Genomic DNA, 24,790 nt, shown 5'->3' with positions numbered 1-24,790 from the left:
GGGAAATGTAGTTCCAAAACATCTGGGGTTCCGAGGTTCGCCATCACTGGGCTAGATGATTCTGGACAGCCTCCAATCAGAAAAATGAAGCGGGCCTATCTAACTTGCTTGAAATCAGGACAGGCATGTTCAGTGCAGGAGATGAGCCTGTACAACTGTGCAAGCCTAAAGGTAAGGCTGGAGTCCAGCTTTAATATTTGCCTGACCAAAAAAAAAATATATATATATATTTTTCAGTTCTGCCAATATATAGAATAAAAAATAAAAGCAGAATTATTCCCTTGGAATTCCTCAGCATCTGGTAGAGGATGCTGGGTATCCAGCACAGCAGTGTGGGTTATGTTAGGACAATCACATCAGGTCTCAGCAATGTGAGCAATAACAGGGTATTAATATATGTCTGGAGGCGCTGAATGCACACAGGAGCTCAGGGAGTAGGCGGAATTAGTCACAGGCTGTAGGATGTTTTTAACATGTACAATGAAGACGAAAACAACGTAGAAAGTGAAATTCACTAATAATAGCCTGTTAAAGAAAACAAAGAAGGGGAAAATACCATAGACAGCATTACAGGATAGTGTTTAAATGAACTCTATTTTATGCCCCTCATCTACTTCCTGTAAAGAAATTACCGTACGGTTCTGAACATTTACAAGCATCAAACTCTTATGTGGCAGATGTTATGCTGATTCTAGATTTTTAGAAAAGTTCAAATGTAACATTGGCCATGTACAGTCTTCATAGTACAGACCCATTCACATGTGTGTCAATACCATGCTTTGGGAAGCATTTAAAGGATAAGTTCACCTTGCATAATATTAGCAGCTGTCGGCTTGTAGTTCTCAATGAACTACCATGGTGCTGTGAATGTTCATTGATTCTTCCTGTCAGAATGTATTGGCTTGCTTGTACAAGGTACGAGCAAGCCAATACACTGACAGATCTGCAGGAGACCTGCGTGGCATCAGCAATCTGCTGATCACTGGTGCAATGCTTTGTAGTCTTTCAAAACCAAAATAAATACACATTTTTTTAACTGCAAAGAAATGTGCATTTATTATTTTTTGTCAAAAGGTGAACATATCCTTTAAGACTCTTTCCAAGTGCTTTGGATATTGAGATGAATTCCAGCGTGTTCAGATCCTAGTCTGAGTGAAGATATTTGCCAGCACACCATGGAACGACATAGATATCGTCCAAACGGGTGATTTATTACATGATCACAACACAAGGATAGTGCAATGTTTCGGAACCATGCAGGACCCCTTCATCAGGCAAGTGATAAGTGTGGGGTGACAGTGAAAAATATTTAAAAAGCCATCAACCAGATCCTAGTCTGAACCCAACCGAGTGATTCAGTCAGGAAGCTGTCACTGTACATGGCCAATCATAAGTGCCCAAGAAATTCTCCATCCCGAAGCTTCTCATATAAACTCCTCTTTGTATTTGTGTGGGGTGGGAAATGTCTCAGCTGCTCACGATTGACACAGCACAGATGACAGCTTCATGGGATCCTAAGGTGGGTTCAGACTAGGATCTGAACACTCCCAAGCTCACCCCATTTGCAGTTTTTTTGTACAAATGCAAGCCAACGGCTTTGCACTCCGTGTTTGAGACAAGTGCTTGTGGGCCTTCAAATCACTGAGTATTCCATTGGATGCAGCAAGCGATCAAATGCAATAGAAGTCAATTGAAGCATCTCCCTAACGTTTACCATATACTTAGCATTCAAAAAGTATTTAAAGAGCTTCTAAAATCTATTATGTAATGGCCCATACACACTATCAGAAGTTCTGTTCATTTTTTTTCCTTCAGGTTTACCAAAACCATGTAGCGCAAGGGCCTGCCTGATTGCATACAAATTGAAACTAAGGTTTGACCTCATATTATATGGTTTTGGTAAATCTGAAAGAAAAACTGATAGTGTGTATGGTGGGGCTTAAGACTCCGGAAGCAAAAGGTTAACATAGCTAGAAGCTGTCAACTGTGTACTAAAACACACCATAAAAATGTGTCAATGGTTAAAGGGTATTTAACCCCAAGAAAAAAAAAAAAGAATTTTGACTTGCCTGTAAATTTCATATCCTGGAGTACAGTACAGGACACAGACTAAATATTAATTGATCCTGCATTATAGGCTGCTACCTTCAGGTAATTGGACACTGCCACAGGTTTTCTGGACATGCACCATGGGCATACCCTATTAATTCTACCCTACTCTGTGGTGCCTCAGTTTTTTGAAAGTATTGCAGAGTAACACAGGAACAGGGGGTAGGGTATCCTGTGTCCTGTCCTGTACTCCAAGACATGGAATTTACAGGTAAGTCCTAATCATACAGGAGGGTGGATTTTCTTAGATCCTTGGATGTTCCTAAACAATGAATAATGAAGGTGGGAAACTAGGCAAACTGTTCCAACAGGCTCCACAATAACAAGAGCCAACAGATCCAATTCAAAGAGCTCCTGCAGGAACCTTGCTGTCAAAGGCTGCATCTGTAGAAGCTTGGATGTCCACCTGGTAGAACTTGGAGAAGGTGTGAGCTGAAGACCAGGCGGCAGCAATGAAAAACTGGGCAGCAGAGACTTAAAGTGGTTCTAAAAGCAAAAGGTTTTAACATCTTCTGTGTGCCACAGCCCCCTTTAGCCCCCTTAATACTTATCTGAGCCCCATCTCGATCCAGTGATGTTGCAAGAGAGCCTTGGCTGTCCAGGACTCTTCCTCTAAATTGGCTGAGACAAAGCAGAGGGCGCCATTGGCTTTTGTTAGTGTCAAACTCAGTGAGCCAATGAGGACAGAGAGGGGGCAGAGTGGAGCCGAGCCATGGCTCTGTGTCTAAATGAACACAGAGCAGCGGCTTGGCTCAGGTGCCCCCATAGCAAGCTGCTTGCTGTGGGGGCAATCGGCAGGGTGGAGGGGCCAGGAGCTCTGTTGAGTGACCAGAGAAGAGGATCTGGACTACTCTGTGCACAGAGCAGGTAAGTATGACATGTTTGTTAATGTTAAACACAAAAAATACAAGACTTTAATGTCACTTTAATGTCAGAATACTGAGGAAACACCCACCAATCTAGTGGAGAGAGCACATAAGAGTGCTGAAGCGGTTTTATCCTTTAGAATAAAGCTCTTGAGGGGAGTAGTTTTATCCATCTGGCAATAGTAAGGGATGTAGCATGGAATGGAACAGGGAGCTCTGAGACAGAAGGTCTGGCCTGTTTGGTAGAGGCACGCGACAGTCTCCTAGACATTTGAGATTCACCGATTACCATGTTCCCTGAACTGTAATAGACTAATACTTGTCACCAGCTTGAGCAGTAGAAACAACTTCCCCATTGTCAAGGCTGGACTATAAATCCACCAAGCTAGGGTGTTTTATAGCTTGGCTGGAATGGAACATAGAAAGGTTGAGAAAAGGCATGGCGCTTGTTCTAAATGCACAAGATGTTGCATTTAACAGGTCTCAAATGGAACTGAGCAAAGGCGAAGGCCTCGAATGAGGCTACTGTGAGTTGATGGGGGAATCTCTCCCATAGCATTATTGTGTTCTGCCGATGGGGAGCCTTCCCTACCAGCAGAAAAAAATGATTACTGCTGGCTGGTATAACTGGATGGATGGTCTTCAGTACAATCAGCCTGCCCATAGATGGATCGAACCTCAGACGTTCCCTGCTGAACTGGCTGAGATTCTAAACCATCTATGGCTGGCTTAAGATATTCAGCTCACAGGATTTCTGGCATGATCAACATATATATTCTTTTGCACTTCTTGAACAGATACAACAAAACATTTTTAATGGCACATTTAGAAGACCAAAAGGGAGTAAATAGTAGGAGTTTATTGTTCAGGTTTGCATACATGTTAAAGTAGAACTAAAAGGCAAACCTTTTTTCATTTTGGATAGCGAGGTTACTTGTTCGTTGTTTTTTTTAGCTGTGTCACATTGTGGAGATTTCCCTTCACATCCTGTCCCACAGCCAAAACAGAAAGTGAGAGGAAATTCCTTCAAAATGAGAGAATATCTAAATGTTACAGGAACCAGTCCCCCCCATGGGAAAATTTCTGTTCTAGTGACAGCCCAAAGTTTGGGATATTTTTCCACTGTCTCTTGGTGTTAACAGTAAAAACAGGACAAACAGAGGGGACATAGACAGAAATAAAAACATTAAAGGGGTTATAATTCATCTGCACTCTAAAGACAAAAAAAAAAGTTACACTTTAATAAAATGTATGAGACATTTTGTAAGCTTTGTTACTAGATGTGCGTCTAAACCATCACTTGTGGAGACTCTGCGGTTGTTAGTGACTGAAGAAACAATACTACACACACACCATTTGAATCTGCGGCTATGTTATCTGCCCCCCCCCCCCCCCCCGAAAGGTGCCAATTGTGGCACCGGAGGGGGCGAGGGTTCCGATGAGCGGACCTTCCCCTTTAGTGTTTGAGCAGTGTGCAGACCTAAGAGAAAAATCAATCTTTTGTCTAAAAACCTGCCTGGGTTTCAAAGGAAAAATAGCCAATAAAAACATATACACTGTTGCATTAGCTCATTTACATATATGAATTATATGGTGTATTTCTTAAAAAATAAAAATGATGATGGTTCAATTCATTCAGAGCTGAGACATAACATATGGTCAGGTCCTGAAAGGGCGAATATACCGTGTCAGACCCTTCAGACACTGGTATAGTTTGTTGCTTTGTGCATACAAGAAGGTATTAAACTACCACCCAGTGGCCAAGCTGTCATATTGCTCTTGTATACAACAGAATGGAGAAGAAACATTTAGAAAACAGAATAACACATGCAGTACAAGTCCCCAATGTAGTTAAAAAAAAATAAAAAAAATAGAAGACGGTAACTGACCTGGCATGGTAATCTGTTGCCGGCTTCAGATCATCCACTGTAACATTGGTCTTCTCTCCACTGAAAGGAATGGAAACGCTATTTAGCCAAACAACAAAAATACGCGTTCACATGATTCAGTTATAAAACTTTTAAAATTGGCACAGCATTGTTAAATGGGTTACTTTACAAGGAATGATGAAATCAGTTCCCACACCACTATCAGAACAAATGCACTACCACTATATATACACATATACATATATATATATATATACACATATACATATATATATATATATATATATATATATATATATATATATATATATATATATATATATATATATATATATATATATATATATATACACACACACACACACATACAGATACATACACACACTTTAATGGCACCCTTCGCGAGTTCAGAGGGAACTCTCGGAATGGTCAGGGGTGGGTGCTGGGGCCAATCCCATTTAATTTGTTGATAAATGACCTGGAGGATGGGGTAAATAGTTCAATCTCTGTATTTGCAAACAATACTAAGCCAAGCAGGGCAATAACTTTTCCGCAAGATATGGAAACCTTTCAAGAAGATCTGAACAAATAATGGGTGGGCAACTACATGGCAAATTATGTTTAATGTAGAAAAATGTAAAATAATGCATTTGGATGGCAAAAATATGAAGGCAATCTATACACTGGGGGAGAACCTCTGGGGGAATCTAGGATGGAAAAGGACCTGGAGGTCCTAGTAGATGATAGACTCAGCAATGACATGCAATGTCAAGCTGCTGCTAACAAAGCAACTAGAATATTGGCATACATTAAAAAAGGGATTAACTGGGGATAAAGCGATAATTCTCCCACTCTACAAGACTCTGGTCCGGCCGCACCTGGAATATGCTGTCCAGTTCTGGGCACCAGTCCTCAGGAAGGATGTACTGGAAATGGAGCGAGTACAGAGAAGGGCAACAAAGCCAATAAAGGGTCTGGAGGATATTTGTTTTGAAGAAAGGTTGCGAGCACTGAACTTATTCTCTCTAGAAAATAAATGCTTGAGAGGGGATATGATTTAAATTTACAAATACTATACTGGTGACCCCACAATAGGGATAAAACTTTTTCACGGAAGAGAGTTTAACAAGACACGTGATCACTCATTAAAATTAGAAGAAAACTATTAGATAAGGACCTGAACGATCGCAACATACAGGGATATACAATGTAATACGGACATAAAATCACACACATAGGTTGGACTTGATGGACTTGTCTTTTTTCAAGTGTGTCTATGGGAATGTTTGACCATTCTTCCAGAAGCGCATTCGTGAAAGTCAGGCACTTATGTTGGAAGGGAAGGCCTGGCTCACAGTCTCCACTCCAATTCATCCAAAAGGTGTTCTGTCGGGTTGAAGTCATGTCTTTATGGACCTTGCTTTGTGCACTTGTGCTCGGTCATGTTGAAACAGGAAGAGGCCATCCCCAAACTGTTCCCACAAAGTTGGAAGCATGAAATTCCCAAAATGTCTTGGTAAGCTTTAAGAGTTCCCTTTACTGGAACTAAGGGACCAAGTCTAACCCCTGAAAAACAACTCCACACCATAATCCCCCCTCCACCAAATGATTTGGACCAGTGCACGAAGCAAGGTCCATAATGACATGGATGAGAGAGTTTGGGGTGGAGGAACCTGACTAGCCCATGCAAAGTCCTGACCTCAACCCAATAGAACACCTTTGGGATGAATTAGTGCAGAGACTGCGAGCCAGGCCTTCTTGTCCACATCAGTGCCTGACCTCACAAATGTGCTTCTGGAAGAATGGTCAAACATTCCCATAGACACACTCCTAAACCTTGTGGATAGCCTTTGCAGAAGTGTTGAAGCTGGTATAGCTACAAAGGGTGGGCCATCTCAATATTGAACCTTACGGACTAAGACTGGGATGCCATTAAAGTTATATATATATATATATATACACACACACACATACACATACATACACACACACACAAATAAATATATGCATACATACACACACACACAAATAAATATATGCATACATACACACACACACACAGTTTCTTCATGGCTTGGGGAAAAACCAGGAGAGCTACCATTGTTTTACTCCAAATTTTCTCAGTCATACCTATGGTATATATGAATGTCACAATGGTAGCTCTACTGGAGAAATGAAAAGCCGCAAGAATAAAAGAAAGTCCATGCACTTTCATTTTTGTTAGCAGCAGAAAGCATGTAAAAAAAACAGGAATGCATGAGGAGCAGGTGTGGTTAATGCCATTTTTAATGGCTACCATTCTAAAACAAAGTTGCAGGTATACACTCAATGTAATGGTTTTGGTCTATTTTAAAAGTTAAAAAATTGACACAGCATTGTTAAATGGGACATTTACCACTACCATTCCAATTTGTCCATAGATGGTTTAGCATAAGTTGATGTTATTACACAATTCCCAGCATCTTCTGTAATGGGACATAGCTACTGCTGTACAGGAATATTCTATTCAAGTCTATAGAAGGTTAGTATGAAGATGTGGGCAGCCTGCCTTCTACTGGCTCGGTTGCAGACTGTGTGGGAGGCTGCAGAAATTGGAGGCCTGTACAAAGGGGTCAGGTGGTTCAGGGGTATTTGGGGGACAAAGTTTATTTAAGGGGACGGGGGATTAAAAAAAAAAAAACACAAACATTTACACACTTTACAAGTTGAGCCTCTCGATACATTTTTGGTTGTTGGGAGGAAACCCATGCAAACACAGAAAAGCGAATAGCTTGGGGCAAAATCAAAAGATCTATTGTTGTTCCAAAATGTCTCATTCATACCTATGGTTAGGGCATGTGTGAATGTCACAATGTTAACTCTACAACCAAACTGAAAAAGAGCCACAATAAAGAGTCTATGCACTTTGTTTTTTTTTGTTTTTTTTTACTGTCAGCAGCTCTGTGTAGAGGATGGAAAAATATACCTGCTGTTTTGTTCCATTTAATGGCTACCATTCTAAAACAAAGTTACAGCTATACTTGCAGTGTGATTGCTTTGGTCTAGTTCAGAAGTTTACATGTTCAAAAATATACAGGCTATATCATTTGCTTGTTTTTTAAATCTTTATTTATTACTAGAGGTTTTACTATGTGCTTTCCAGCTTCCAAATATGACTAGATTTCTAATGCCCCATACACACGGTCAGACATTCCGACCACAAAATCCGTCTGATTTTTTCCGACGTATTTTGGCCGAAAGTGTGTTGCATATACACGGTCACACAAAGTTGTTGGAAAATCTGATCGTTCTGAACAAGGGGACGTCAAACACGTACGTCGGGACTATTAACGGGCCAGTAGCCAATAGCTTTTGTCTCTTAGTTTATTCTGAGTGTGCGTGGCACTTTGTCTGTCGGAATTGTCTACACACGATCGGAATTTATGCGATCGGATTTTGTTGTCGGAAAATTTTATATCCTGCTCTCAAACTTTGTGCGTCGGAAAATCAGATGGAAAATGGTCAGATGGAGCCCACACATGGTCGGATTTTCTGACAACATAATCCGCACATTTTCTGTCGGAAAATCCGACCGTGTGTATGGGGCATGAGAAGAAAAAAAAATGACTTAACTTGTCAGGCTCTGCTTTTTTCTAATATATCGTATAGGTAAAATAAACTACTACAAATAATTTAGGTTTTCCATCCAACCAGCAGGTGGAGCTTTAGGCTCCTATTCACATGCTCTTTTCCATTAGCTTGCTGAAAAGGCCAGTTCATACAGTTCAGTATCTCAAGTGGCAACACAGGGAGATTTACTAAAACTTGTGCACACAGATTTTGGTGTAACTGCACATAGTAAGCAATCAGCTTCTAGTTTTTTTTTTGTCAAAGCCCAATTGAACAAGCTTAAGTTAGAAGCCAATTGGTTACTGTGCACAGCTTCTCCAGATTCTGTGCGCACCAGTTTTAGTAACGCTCCCTCACAGTCAGAGCGGAAACTCGTGCTCAGTGATGCTATCCTTGTTCACTTTGGATATAGAGTCCTGCTTTTACGTGAACCTGTGCTTTGCCCATACAGGGCAACAAAATGGGTTCATTCTAATAGCACCCCACATGTACAATACACTCAACCTATCTGTGCTCCTACAGCACCCTGTGCTGTCTCTAATTTTGTATACGTTATATAGGGGAGCATATGACAATACCATTCCTCCCATTTGACAACCCCGGTGCTTGGTGACTAGAGGCTCAGACACAGAGTGATTACATAAGAGCTGGCAGAGTGTACAGAGAGCTTCAGCTTTTCTTCCTGGCAGCTTAATGGAACAGCTAGGGAGTGAAAGAAAAGAGTATAAGCAGCTTGTGGGGCCGCCATTAAAGTGAACCAATTATTTTGTATCACCTAGAAAAAAGCATAGGTTCATAATAAACATCCTCTGCAAAAAGAAACACAAACCAAGTACACAAACATAAGTTAATACATATACACGTTCCACAAGCAAGTTTTATTTCTACACCTACCTATATGCCACCTTGAATTTTCCATCTTTACCACTGTTAGATAACAGTATTTCATATGTATAAAGCTCTGGGTTGTTCGTGCCCTCACTCTCTTCACTGATCAAACTGGGAGGTGGTGTCCAGGTCAGTGTCACAGATCGTGCTTGAATATCTGACACCTACAACGATGTGCACAAACAAGTTCAAAATAAAGGAAAGGTTCCACTAAGGCATTATTTTCAGAATGCGAGATCTCTACTATGATGTAACATTATCTTCAATAAATTATGCTGTAGTCATGGTTGTAATCAAGTAAAAAAGGGCAGCAGATGAGTTAATAAATGGCACCCATTCTCTCAAAAAGAAGGGATGTCACTTTGTCCCTGCAAATATACCACCTACATGGATAATTTACAAATCAGGTGGTCTCCAACATGTCTCTCGCAACATTCAGTGAATGACAGCTGTTTATACTGCGCACTCCAAGTGTCCTTAATGAAAATCAATTGATATTTCTATTGTGTCTTCTAAACAAACTATCACTAGGGAATAACAAACCAATGGAACTGTTTATATATATATATATACATATATAACATGTCCTCGGAGGCAGAAGACTGGCAGACCATCTGGCAAACTACAGCCTATGTCCACATCAGTTTAATTTATGTCATTGTCAACATTTTACCTGGGCTTATTTTTTTTAATAAACACTTGTAAAAGAAAAGAAATCGAGTGGTAACAAGTAGGTGCTAGGCCTATTAGTAGCAGAAGAGTGTTCTGTTTTCTATAAGTCCTGTGTTCTAATATTCTACCACCCAATTTCTGAGGCTTTTATCTCTACAATCCTTTCATATGACTGACGATATTGCATGTGGTTTGGGTTATTACCAAAGTAACCTATGAGTATTTCTACAATAAAGAAATACATTAGACTCCAGGCACTTCAAGCCAGAACTCTCATGTCTCATTTATTAGAGGTACTTTAATGTCTACAAACAAGAATATTGCCTTTCTTCAACAATAAGAGAAGACAACTTTCAGATCCCTTTGATCATATGGACAGCTGCTGATAAAAAATAAGAGCCATATAAAAGGTAAATCAAAGAAAAAGATAAACTCATTAGTATTTTAGAGAAGTAAGGTAATAGTCACACTTGTTCCTATGGGTAACTTCTCCAATTTATTTTTCTTCCACCTATAAGAATATACCTGGGAGATTTCTTACACAAGGGGGTTTTACATTTCACATTTTCCAAGTTCCAATGGCTAACCACAACTTTACAACTGTATTTACATATTGCAAAGCTCCACCTGTACTGCAGTAATTCATTCATTCACAGAGATCTGTAAATTAATAAACTACAAATCCCATCTGCCACTGTGGCAACTGGATTTGTAGTTTCAATGGAATAGGAGTGTGGTAAACAGGGCACTTGTAGCCCATCGACCCTCCCTTTAGCTCTCCGACTGCAAAATGCCTTCAAAATGCTTCCTAGTGCTGTACACATTGTTCTCAATTAACTAGAAATTGTCTGCATTAAATGACCATATCAAACACTATGTCAGTGTCAGAAGTAGGGGACTTACTTTATTTTCTAGCATTTCGATTGATTATAATGGATTTAGATGCATTGGAACTAGAATAAAACACTTCCCACGTGCTAAAAAATGCATTTCAATGGTTTTTCACTCTAGACCAGGGGTGGCAAACCTTGGCACCCCAGATGTTTTGGCATTACATTTCCTGTGATGCTCAACTACACTGCAGAGTGCATGAGCATCATGGGAAATGTAGTTCCAAAACATCTGGGGTGTCAAGAGTCTCTATCATTGCTCTAGACGTGTGTGTGAATTCTGAATTCCAAGGCTTGTATTGGGTTGATTACCCATATACTGTAATACCATCTGCAGGAATTAGGGACTACTTCCAGTGCAGATAGTGATAAGCACATTAAGCATGCTTAATTCTTTGCAACATTAGACACCAAAAGGCAAGGGAGGTGTCAAGGTTAAATAGACCAACACACTCTCCATTCAATGACAATAAAAAAAACAATGTGCACAACCCCCATTGATTGACCACTACTTCCAACTAAATAAAAAAAAAATATATATTTTTTAAAATAAAAATACACTAGCAATATAAACAAATAAATGGCTGCAAGTAATATGACTACACCTATATAACATAATAACCCAAAACAAGTGCAGAGCTGCACACCACTATCAACTGGTATCCATAATCACTAGGAATGCGCTGATAACAAGCAGTTTCACGAGTACAGTTAAAAAGCAAAATGGGTGTCCCGGTCTCACCGATGATAGAAAATCACAGACGCTGGAGGTGCTCATAGGGCTGGAGGAGTTGTATAGGTGGTCTGTCCCCAAGCTGGCATCACTTCCACCCTACACCCACGGGCTCCAGGAACTTCTCCAGCCGCTATGATTTTCTATCATCGGCAGGACCAGGACACCTGCGCAGATTTTGCATTTGACCAGATATTTATTATGTGAGTTCTAACATTTTTAGTAAACTGCCCACTAGATGGCGCTTTTCCCTTTCTATACACACAGAATCAGTGAAGGCAATCATATGCCATTCGGACAGGAATCGCACCGCATTAATGTTCAAATCGCAGTCCATTCTTTGCAGTGCGATTTGCACCCATTTATTTTGTATTGACACAAATCACACCGCAAAGTATCGGTATTGGCGAGTATGAGTACCGATACTTTCAGTCACGCTCTTACCGATAAAAAACGGCATTGGTGCAACCATAATAATCACACTATAAATGCATAAATACATAAACACATCATTTGATAAAAGTGTGTACTTATTAGATATACAAAAAAAATAATCATAGCTCCAACACATCCAGAAAATATAACGTGGATAACATAAATGTGCAGTCCAGCAACAGTTTATAAATGCACCTCAAATAAAAGACCTTGGGTGGACTATGAGGTCAAATGTGCATTTGCCGCCTTTAAAGGCAAAGCACAGCAGCGCATACCCCTCAGGATGTTTATTAGACGGACCAATGAGTATTTAAAATTTATACATTTTTATTCAAAAAAGTTTATAACGTATTAGGGCTGTTACTGATTAAAATTTTCGTGTTCGATCAATCATTTTTTTTTTTTTTAGTCGACTAATTTCAATTATAACGCACATACAGATCCAACTACTTTTAGCTGATCTCCTTGCATTGCAACTCTGCATGAGTCAGTGGTAAATGTGGTATACACTATATACAATCACCCGACACTAGTTCGTTTCCACAATACATGACTTAACTTCACAGTTCACAAAAATATGTTTTAAATTCAAACTGTAGCACTGACATAAGTAATTTTTTTCCCACAGTAGTGTGACAATCCCTCCATACCTCAATACCTCACTGGTCCGTCTAATAAACATCCTGAGGGGTATGCGCTGTGCTTGCTGCACTAGGCCTTTGTTTCTATTTGTTACTAGTGGATGAGACAGACCAGTCTTCTACACACTGTCACTCTACACTCTTTTCTATTTTCTGTATGTGCTGCAGATATGATTATTTGTTGGATTGCCTAAATGTATTAAAGAAGAGGACAAAGTGTAGCTGTTGATATTGAATAAACTGACACTCACCTGTCTCAGGATCCAGCGATGTGCTCACCTGAGCTGTTCTTTCCATCCGTTTTGTGTACCTAGCACCAGCATCCCCACTGTGGACACACCCAGGGACAGGTTGTGACTTCATAGCTGGGTGCCCGCCGCGCTTTGTGAATTGGCCCACAGACTGGGGGGGGGTGCTTGGATCCCCTACGTGGTCGAATGCAGAAGTGGGTGTAGGTACTAGTCAAAACCAGGAACCTGCCCCCCCCCCCCCCAAAAAAAAAAAAACAGGTGCCAATACATAAATAGGAGGGGGGAGGAGGCCAAAAAGCAGAATTTCCCCTTTTGGGTGGAACTTTTTAAGTACACACTTTGATCACATGATAGGTTTATATATTTATGCATTTATAATGTGATTATGTATAGTAGTAGGTAGTGCTGCATTTGTTTTGGGTTATTATACACTCTCCATTCAAGAAAAAGTAAAAGTCCCATTTATGGGGGTACTGGATACTTTGTGAGAGTTCCAATGGAACGACAGAGTATTGTAGGGAGCACAGTGAGGGTTATTATTGGGATGGAGGTGGGGTGAGCTTTCAAGATTTGTTGTCTTTTTTTCACTCAGATCACTGCTTAATGTTTTAGAATTTTGGGTGTGATTATGATAATTGGACCATGCAGGTCTCTAGTTCAGGACTAGGTGAACAGAGCTCTGTTGAAACATACGTCAGCAGCATCAAAAGTACCTATGAATACCTTAGACTCCTTTTACACTGAGGCGGTTTTCAGGCGCTTTAGCGCCAATGGCCGGCGCTTTCAGTGTGAAAGCAGTCTTAGCTGGGGTATTATAGATATTATAACTGGAAAAAAACATAGAAGCAGACAACTTGCAGTGTGACAGCTTCACACCAAAATGGGCATCCCCGCAATATTTTTTCACAAACAACCCTGTATCTGAGAGTACCTACCGCTGGCTTTGAAATGTTGGAAAGCTGTGCTTCCAATGCTTTTGTTTCTTCATCTTTTTCTATAACAGAAACAAATACAATTATATTGATAGGCTTCCAACTGTGCTTTATCCACTAAAAGCTAAAACTGATGGTCTGTGAAATATATTCAGTTTTATTACGTTAAAGGCAAAATTATTATGATTAAAAAAAAAAATCATCTGAATTTATATACAAATAAATGAAATTATTAAAGCTAGCTTGATATTGCATCAATGATTACATATCATCATACTGCTCTCACTGAGTGCAATAAAAAATATCCCTTAAAACACATTAGGGTCTATTCATTAAAGCAGAGTTCCAGTCCTACCCCCCCCCCCAAAAAAAAAATTAAAAGTCAGCAGCTACAAATATTGTAGCTGCTGACTTTTACTGTTAAGGCACTTACCTGTCCAGGCATCCAGCAGAGTCTTCACCTAAGCCAATTCTTGAATCGGCTCCCTGTGCTGGCGCCGCCATGTTGGCTAAAGAAAACTGGCAGTGAAGTCTTGCGGATTCACAGCCAGTTTTCTGTGCATGCCAGAATCGCAATGCACTCTGAATGGGCTTGGCTGTGGGGAGGAGAGGGATGAATTTCCAGCTCAATTTGCTGTGGTGAACTCAGCCGGAAGTGGAAGCGGGACAGCCAGGGAGGCCAGCTATCAAAAATACAAAAACCGCAGCGGGAGATTCGTCCATTCACACTGTATAGCGCAGATAGAGAATCTTTTTTTTTTATTCAGCCTACGAAACACTTTCCTGTTTGGCACTGTGCTTCAGGCTGTAATGAAGAGGTTGCCCACCACATGTAAAAATTGGCTTCAGGAGTTTGAGTAATTTTTTAAATTTGCTAGGAACGCTAAAATGAATAGAGCGATTATCATATTACACATGTTTAAGATTATCACCCAATTCATGTAGTTATGATTAGACGGGGAAATTACATTAACACTGAAGCTTCTCTAGACCCCCTGGCTGGCCGTTTTCAAGGAAGAATTGATATGCATGGTGGACTTTTCTCTGACCAGATGTTTTATGAATGTACATCCTACTGTCATCTTATTTCTAGGGGCAACTATAGGCAGTGACAGAGCTTGCCTCTGTGGAGAGGGATCTAGAGTAGGGAGAGGCAAGTCATCACATAGGTAACTACTGAAACGATAAGCAGACATGCTAGGAGAATGTGTAGACTGCAGATTTGTAAAGTATCTTGCCTCCTACAGGTACTTTAAAATCTCACATTTACTTGCATTTAAAAATACCCCAAATTTAAAAAAATAAATTATTAATCCTGTTAAAGTTGTAGCAATGCACTAAGAGTTTGCACAATATGATAAATCATCCATAAGTATCACCAGCCCTTGGCATCCTTTTTATGGTCACAATTACCTGGCGGTTCTGCTTCTACCTGGGCCGATGTCTTCCCTTTCTGCTTGTTCTTGGACTGTCCTGTGTTAAGAGATGGACTGTTTTGCCCTTTGATAATGCCATTGGATTCATTGACTGGAGAAGGGCTTTTCTTGGGTGAATATGGGGGGCTGTTGAGCTTGTCTTTCTGCGCACCATGTCTGTCCTTTAGCTTCTTCTGCAGTCGCTCATGTATTTTACTTGACCTCTCATCTCTGAGACTGGACCTCCCATGTGATAGCGGATCTAGAAAAATGAAACGCAGGATTTGCAGGAAATAACTGAGAAATTTGTATATCTAATCTGCATACAAATTAAGCTATAAAAAAAATTGATAACACCATTTAGGTTATTAGTTCTGTTTATACAGTTTAAATGGACAGGTCTAAGCAGTTAGGCACCATGCACACTAGTTTATTTTTAAGCTCCAAGCAGCTGCATTGAGCTTTTTTGTTTTTTCTGCCCAGTGTGGTTAAAGAGCGGGCCGCCATATCCTTAACTACAGATGATGCGTTCCCCGCTGACAGCTGAAAGTAACAAAACAATTGCCGGCAATAAAAATGGAAAAAAACAAACAAATAAAAAAACGAAAAACACAACAGCGCCACAACCCCCCCAAAATCCATACCAGACCCAGTGGCTGCCCATCCATATGCCCGGACCCTAATCGATATACAGGGCATGGGGCGCATGGATTATACCAAATAGATAATGTCACGGAAGTGAGGGGAGGTAATCCCCTCCTCGAGCCACGGTTACCCGGTCTCTCTCCGCTCTGTCTAAAGTTAACATCACGATTACCTCCCTTCACTTCCGTGACATTATCTGATGGTTTCACTGCACTGCCTTGTCGCAAATCCTCTGGAACGCATGGCGCAAGTGTTTGGAAAGCATTGCGCATGCGTAGTGCGAAATTTCTTCCCGCAACATTACTTCCGGAGCATTCTACGATGGGGAGCAAAATATGACACTACAACAGCACGGAACAGCTGATGAGTAATCCATTGTTAAGGACGTGGCTCCTTAACAAAAACGTCACTGCTCCTAAACACCTTTTGAAAACACTTCTAAACACTGCAAAAATGTGGGCAAAAAAATGCTATTAGCGTTTTTTGAGCATTTAGTGTGCATGAAACCTTAGGCAGCAGTAAACCTACAAGCAAACATTCATTATATTGCAGCTGACCAATTTCCAGGAGGTGGGGTCATACTCGCACCAAAAATGTAAAAAAAATAAAGTGGGAGCTCCACTCCAAAATCCATACCAGACCTTTATCTGAGCATGCAACCATGCAGTCCCCCTCCCCGAACCATACCAGGTCACATATGCAGGCCCCCTACCGGCAAAACACCTTGTCCTCACCTTTAACCAGGGGACCCCCAAATCTCCATGTAATTGAGTATGGGGGGTATGGGGTACCCCTACTCATTCACCAAGAAAAGTAAAGTAAAATAAAATGTCAATCACAATGAATGGCCGGCGACCTGCACACACTGCTGAACCCAACTACTCCCACTTCTTGCCAGCCCCGAATGATAGCCCTGCCTCCCCCACCACTAAGGTAAAACAAAGGAGCGGGGTCATACAGTGATGTCACCATGTTACTCCACCCCCTAAAACACCACTGACTATAGATGGACACATCACTGGGTGACCTCACCCCTTTTTTTACTTTAGCTGCGAGGGTAAACTGAGCTGTCATTCAAACCTGCCACTGATGTACACAAAGGGGCACCCAATGATGTCACAGGGTGACCCTGCCTCTTATGACATCACAAGATGGCAGGGTCACCCAATAGAGATTTGTTTTGTTTAATAAAAACATCCTGAATAGAGATGCAGATGTAAATGGATGATCATCCATTTACTTCGATTTTCCCATAAAAATGCATTGCTGTCAACAGATGGATGAAAAATGGACAGACAGAACCCTTATGGGAAAGGTGCCTATATCAGTGCTATTACATTAAGCAATAGAGGTTGTGTTTGCCATTAAGGCACTATTGGACCTCTGTCTTTTTACCTTGTTTGACCTTCCCTGGACCACTGTAAGTACTACAGAAATGAAGGGGGGACAACCTATAAGAGCTGAAGAAAAGGGTCACAGACAGCCAATTCCTTGCGTATATGCATTTTGACATACACACGTAAACGCATGCTGAAATAGCATGCATGCTTTCATAGCACAACAGCATATTTTGACTTTTGTATAAATACGCTTTTGTGGTTGAAACAAAAGGAATTAAGCAAGCACAAAGTGGCAGCACCTACCTAAGGAAACACTGAACCCCAATGGGAAAAAGAGTACCAAAGGCAAGCCTAAAGTTGTACACCAGGCAGATGAAGAAAAATCATGCAGGTATTTGCTCCAAAAAAAAGAAAAAAAAAAAAAAAAAAGGGAATTCTAACTTACCTGTAAATTCTATGTGTTTGAGTACAGTATAGGACATAGCCCTGACATTCATAGACCTTGGGTTATAGGCTTCAGGTGATTGGACACTGGAAAAGCTTTTGAGGACATGCCCCCTGGGTGTCCCTATCAAACCATAGCACACGCATTATAAAAAGTGCCAGAATGAGTGCCCACGCAGGATCCAGTCCTCAAAGCAACCATTAAAAGATTGTCGCCACAAAATAAAATCGATACATGATTTCCAGGGTTTTAATGAGGTTGCGATGATTCAATGCACTACTTTGATTGTTGTTATAAAAGAATGTGAAGTGTTGATGAAGAATCCGAAGAGAAAATAAAGTTAAGAGTGATTTGTCTCTAAGGAAGAAGAGGTCCAACTTCAGACACTAGCAAAGGACTGAGGATTCATTGAGTGAAGTAGGATTTTAGGGAGGATGCCTGGGGGAGGTGTCCTGTCCTTAAGAGCTCACCAGTGTCCAAACACCTAAAAGTAGCAGCCTACAACCCAGTCCATGAGTATGAAGCCTTTGTCCTACACCAGGGGTGTCCAACCTTTTGAAGAGTGAGGGCCACTTAAGCGACTTGGTAACCGGTTGTGGGCCATAATGAGCGGAGTGGGTGGATGGCATATCTGTGTCCACGCTGCATTTGGAGAGCGGACACGGACGCAGCCCACCATACTTTTTAGCGGATCATATTGGAGGTAGAACACAAGTTGGTTTATTCTGTTTAGTCTGCCACTAATTAGAGGTGAATGGATGGTCCAAATGTTTGGGATGTCGGACTGACCGTGTGAAAGGGGTCCAAGGCTGCTTTCACACTGATGCACTGCGGTTTAGCCACACCGTGTCTGCAAAGCAGTGTACCTTTGGCTTTCCTGCAGTTTGCAATAGACTTCTATTATATTCTGCAGGTTTGGTGCACTTTCAGAAAGCTCACCAAACTCGCAGGTAATAGAAGTCTATGGCTCACACACGTAACCCGCAGGCAAATTACTCTGCATCTGCGGATTAGTATGAAAGCAGCCTAGTAACCACTGCAGAAAAGATATGCCATATATACACTGTGATTTTAGTAATAAACTTACCTTTATTAACAGTATTATTTCTATTCTATCCCAGAACAGGAGGTCGCGGGCCACATCAGAGGGCTCCGCGGGCCACATGTGGCCCCTGGGCCACTGGTTGGTCACCTCTGTCCTACACTGTATGATTAACATGTGTTTTTTCAAATGATTTTATGTTTCCTCTTATTTTGTGGTATGTTTTGCAGTTGAGATTTTTAACACAACAGGAAAAAAAGTAATAGAATTTAAAAATGTTTTCACCCATGATTCATATATTTTTCTAATTAGAATATATTTCAAAAATATGTAAATGCAGTATGAAATTTGTGTGAGAACAGTTACAATGGATGACCTGTTGGGCATTTTACTGCAATCAGGGGCTCCATTAGGAGAAATTTACCATCAATTCTTGTCCTGCTTACAACTGTTTCATTGCATAGAAAATGAGGGAAAATCTACTACAAGTACACAGACCACAATTAAATGAATCTGACTATGCAATAAGGTAAACAGGGATATGTGCAGCTTAAAGCCAACGTTTAGTACATAAAAAAAAACAACCACATGGATGCAATATTGAATAAGATGTTTGTTCTTTGTTTTAAACGTCATTTATGGTTTAGGCACTTGGTATTTTTATTACTTTTTTTCACAAACAGCACTGTGGTATAGAAGTTTAAGCAGCACGGCACTTTATATATACTTTTTATATTTATTTTGAATGTTGGAACACATGAAAGGTGTCATTAGCAGCTTTGGTGTAATCCTTTTAAAGTGGTTGTAAACTCCATTTATGAAATCTGACCTGGGCACATATATCGTAAGCCCTTGTACACACGACCGATGATTCCGACAACCAAATCCGTCAAAGTAATTCCGACGGATTAATTTCGGAAGAGGTCCGGAAGTGATGTTGCATACACACGGTCGGACTAAGTTGTCAGAAAATCCGATTGTACATAACGTGATGACGTTATTTCGTTACGACGGGACTACGTTCAGGCTAGTAGCCAATGGCTTTGGTCTAGGAATTTGATATGAGCGTCGGAGTAGGCTACACATGATCGGAGTATGTCCGATCGGAGCATTTTATCAGAAAATTTTACCGGCAAGTTGAAAAAATTGGTCCGTCTGATATTCTGACGGAAACAGTCCGATGCAGACCACACACAGTCGGAATATCCGACAAAACGGTCCGTTAGGAAACATTCAGACGGAATCTCCGACCGTGTGTACAAGGGCTTAGTGTTTACTCTCTCTCCAAAGCTCTGAGTGCCATGTCTTTCTGCTGCTCTGTTCCTCTGTTATCAGCATAACTTCTGACAAGCTCCCCAACAGAGGAGATAAAAGCAGCTGTGTCGGGGAGGGAACTTAGAGATAGATTAACAGAGAGCTTGTCTATTCAGACTGCAGCTCTGCAAGTTTCTTATTTCCTCTGCCTATGTGGGGGTGGGGGGCGCCTTTCCTCCAATCAGCTCTCACGCAGTGCAAGCTCAGACTCCCTTCACACTGCTGCATGAGGAAGTAAGATTTGTGACACAATGTGCACTTTCTAAAGACTGTAGAAAGGGAAAGACAGCAGAATATACGTAAAACTTATGTAGGGAGATTTGTATCATCTGAGGCTATTCACTTCACTGGGTATAGGAGAGGGTTTACAATCACCTTAAAGGACAAATTCCCCTATTGTATCAGGTTACACCCATATTCAGAGTGTAATAAGAATGCACTGCCCCCCCCCCCAACCCCACACCCCCTAGTCTCCTGTTTTGACAGCTAGCGGGGGGGGGATCTTCTCCTCCCATAAACCAGGGCAAACAGAAGCCCAAAAGGAAGTTACTAGACCATGCAGCATATGTAGTGCAAGGCTTTATTGAGAAATGATAAATATAAAACATTCATACAAATAAAACATAATAAACCACTACCCTCCACCGTACTATAAAATTAAAAAAACAGCGTTGTCTCAATCCCCCAGCTAGCGGTCAAAAATGTAAAAAAAAAAAAAAAAAAAAAGTGCCCGTATGGGGTTCTGACCACCCGGCCACGTCATTCATTCACAGTACTCTGTGAATGGGAAAACTGCAAGTCCCAAGAGCCTTCGCGGCTGTCATCTTGTAGTCCCCAATGAACTACCAGAATGCTGCTGATCGCTCTTGGTAGTTCACAGAGTTTCTTGTCAGAGTGTAACTGCCCGCCTGTATTGGAGGTACGGGCAGACAGATACACAGACAATCTTGCAGGACCGTGGGTGCAATGCTTTACAGGTCCCTAACAAAAAAATAACAATAAATGCATTGTTTTTTAACCTAGTAGCATTAAAATTTAGTTTTTTTTTTTTGTTATCTGATGGCAGTGCAGGAGTTTTTTTTCACTTAAGCACCAGGGATGGAACTTACCACTGCAGCACCAGCAGATCACTCGTGTGGGGGTATGTGGGGGTAGAGGTCTTCAGCTTTCAACCTAGCACAGCAGCCACCAGCACACAGGACCCTTTTCATAAATGGTAGGTACCATGCTTGGTACTTTTTGTCACTAATCTTCAGATTTAAAAAAAATAAAACAAAACCAGGGTCCTGTGCTGGCTTGCTGTGAACAACAGCTAAACTTGATTTGCTTGGTAGGGGATAACGGGAATTCCAGGCCCAAAATAAGGTTAACATACTGTACACTGACCTTGCTAAGCTAGCAACAAAGAACAGTAGGTAGATGGAAGGGACTTTTAAGACATTGACTAAAGCCTAGTACACATGGGCCAAATATCAGGTGGAATTGGCAGATTCAATAGAAATCATGTGTACTGTAGCGGGTCCGAAAAAGGCCTGCCGGTTGGCTCCTCCAGTGGCTGAAAGTGCTGACCGGAGTGTTCTGGCAGTAGAGCTGCCTCCCTGTCAGAACACAATAGAACAGCGGGGGAGATCGTGGTTCTAACATCGCATGGTTAGTACAGAAGCTCCTCCAGAGATGTGTTTTTTGTTTTTTTTCATTCAGCCCTGTTGGGACTACTATGGTACTGACTGATACATACAACATATGTAATATAACATATATAATACAGTTTGCCATGTGACACATTTTTATCTTCAGTGCCTAGATGCTATATCTAGCACTGGAATAAATGACACAGAATGATATTACTTTGCTTAACCCCTTCCCGACCAGCCGCCGCAGTGCTGCGGCAGTTTGCCTCCCCTGGGCGAACCGACGTAACTATGTTGGTTCGCCTTTTGACCATGCATCAGCCCGCGGTGCAATGTCGAAGCCGATGCGTGTGCACCGTGATTGCTCCAAACAGAGACAGAACAGAGATCTGTCAATGTAAACAGACAGATCTCCGTTCTATCAGGGGTGATGAGAGCGATCTGTTGTTAATACTAAGTAACCAATCAATATACGATTATTGCAATTTTTATTACCAAAAATATGTAGAAGAATATATATTGGCGTAAACTGAGGAAAAAATTAGCTTTTTTAAAAAAAAATTGGTGATATTTATTATAGCAAAAAGTACAAAATATTGTGTTATGTTATATATCTGACTTTTTTTTGTTTATAGCGCAAAAAACAAACGCAGAGATGATCAAATATCACAAAAGAAAGCTCTATTTATGGGAAAAAAAGGACGTCAATTTTGTTTGGGTGCAACGACGCATGACCGCGTGATTGTCAGTTAAAGCGACACAGTGCCGAATCGCAAAAAATGGGCTGGTCATTAAGCAACCAAATTTTCTGGGGCTGAAGTTGTTCATACAGGACATTTTTAGACATGGATTTTATTCTTTTATCACAATCAGTACCTTAAAAGCCCCCTTCCTCTACTCCTCTCCATTGTAAAATTTTAATTGGGATGATGGTACAAGACCGCAACAATCATGTAAAGTCCTTATATTAATATGGTTTGTTGTGCTTGTGACGCAAACAATTCTAAAGGGATTGTGTTGGCAGGTAAATGCAGCATGCTTCAAGGCGCATTTAGCTTGCATTAGGGCTCATTCACAATGGCACTGGTACTCATACCGCATGAATGAGGCAATTGTTTTTGTACCTGCATCCACCCCAAGCTGCATAAAGGCAGCACATGAAAAAAAATGCAGACAAGGCAGCTGCATGGACACCGTTGCATGACAAAATTTGACAGGAATGCAGGAGCAGATGTCTGGCTGTCTGCGTGGGCTGGAAGTGACCAAAAACACTTTCTAATAGACACATTTTAGGTGTAACTTTTTCCCACAGTCTCCCAAAATAAATAGGACTGTTGGATGCATAGCGTAGGGTCCAACTAATATATTCTTCTATATTATTGATGCATAGCTGGCTCCTATAAACTCCAATTAGAACCAAAAAACACAAATATAGCTAGTAAAATAAAAATAGTAGACAGAGTACTTACCCAAATCTCCATATACCTGTGTGGGGTGATACTGAGGCGTATATTGAGAGGCAATATCAGTCCCAGCGACCGGTGAGTATATGTGACGAGGAGGTGGCGGCATCATAGCGGGAAGGGGAATAAAACCTGACAGAGGGGGTGGAGGTCGATGTATAACTGCATGGCCACTTGTGTGGAATTCGGGGGGCTGAGGAACAACTACGACTCTCCGCACACCATTGTCTTCAATAACCTACAAAGAGGAGAAAAAGCGAGAATGTGAGCTGAGCCAGGCTTACTCCCTGCTGCATAGCTTCTGTACCAAACCCTGATGAATTAAACATTTGAATAATTTTATTATAGCATATTTACTATTGCTTGGCACTCACAAATTAAACGAATGAATGGGCCCTAAAGGGAGTTACAGGAATGCAGCTGTCCAGCCAATAACACTAATTGTAATATCAACTATATTCCTGTCCTTTTAACATGGTGACAGTAAGCCAACACCTATGCTGTACAGGTGTCAGGTTATGGTCACCACTGCCCCTTTAACTGCTCCTGCTTAAGCTACAAATGCAGAAGAGAGGGACACTTTGCATCATGGTGCGACAAAAATGATCTCGGCTGTTGCAGTACTGCCTGCCAAATGTGATCCATTCAGCTCAACATGATCATAAAGGTTTTATTTTTTATAAAATAAACATGTCATACTTACCTGCACTGGGCAATGGTTTTGCACAGAGCACCCCTATCTTCTTTTTGATTGCCCCTGCATCACTCCTGGCTCCTCATCTGTGTGCTACCATGGCAAACTTCTTCCTATGGGGGCACTCGTGCAGGCTCAATCCAGAGCGGCACTGTGTGTGCTCAGCCCTGCCACCCCCCTCTGCTCACAGAATTAGATTGACAGAAGCAGGGGCAAATTGCAGACACAGCTCTGGATCGAGATTGGGTTCAGTAAGTATAAGGGCAACTGACATGGAAAGGTTTTTTTACCATAATGCACAAAACTTTTTACCTTTACAACCATTTAATTAGGACGCCCCACAATCGGGTGCTTAAGGGATTAGAACAGATGGTGAGGTGTTGATAGAATGCCTCCTCACTGCCTGTCAAATGCCCTCTGAAGAGTAATCCAAATGTGGTTTGCTCTTCAGAGGGTGCCACATGTGTAACGGCCTTAAAAGTTTACAATAGCTTGCAAAACTTTCTACCCAGCTGCATTCTCTGTCCAACCCTTCTGCACCTACCAATACTTTCTGCACACTACAGTGGAAGTGTAGCAGGGATACCAATATTCTCTTGCAATTATAGTAGGGTGCATAATTACACACATAACATTTTTATGGACCTGTAATTGATGCACAACTCTCTGTGGTGTTGTGCTAACGTGCATATTCTTTCTATTTTGATCTCATGCTGACCAATACATATTGTGCGATTCTGCAGAAAAAGATTGCATGTTCCCAAAAACCAGGTTAGTGGTTACCTACAGAATGGCCTGGTGTACCCAAGTAATACATGGATTAAAACACATAATTCATGGCTAGATAGCCTGCTGAATATAACTCCATGCTAAATGGTCAAGTTGT

General features: G+C 41.1%; 1 protein-coding gene across 4 annotated transcripts in view; it reads right to left on the bottom strand.

Moving 5' to 3' along the window:
• The window catches only part of FNDC3A (fibronectin type III domain containing 3A), a 443,791-nt gene that overhangs the window by 134,768 nt on the left and 284,233 nt on the right, over positions 1-24,790 (bottom strand). For all 4 annotated transcript variants that reach the window (XM_077484274.1, XM_077484275.1, XM_077484276.1 and 1 more), the window contains 5 exons: positions 23,217-23,448; positions 15,329-15,592; positions 13,919-13,977; positions 9,368-9,525; positions 4,865-4,924 (listed from right to left, as the gene is read on the bottom strand). In XM_077484274.1, coding sequence (XP_077340400.1) covers positions 4,865-4,924; positions 9,368-9,525; positions 13,919-13,977; positions 15,329-15,592; positions 23,217-23,448 — 773 coding nt within the window. The remainder of the gene's footprint in view (positions 1-4,864; positions 4,925-9,367; positions 9,526-13,918; positions 13,978-15,328; positions 15,593-23,216; positions 23,449-24,790) is intronic.

The sequence above is a fragment of the Lithobates pipiens genome, unplaced genomic scaffold (genome assembly GCF_037356315.1).
Source record: "Lithobates pipiens isolate NorthernLeopardFrog02 unplaced genomic scaffold, aLitPip1_a1.2 Scaffold_16, whole genome shotgun sequence".
Lineage (NCBI taxonomy): Eukaryota > Metazoa > Chordata > Amphibia > Anura > Ranidae > Lithobates > Lithobates pipiens.
This window is presented reverse-complemented; position numbering and strand designations above follow the sequence as displayed.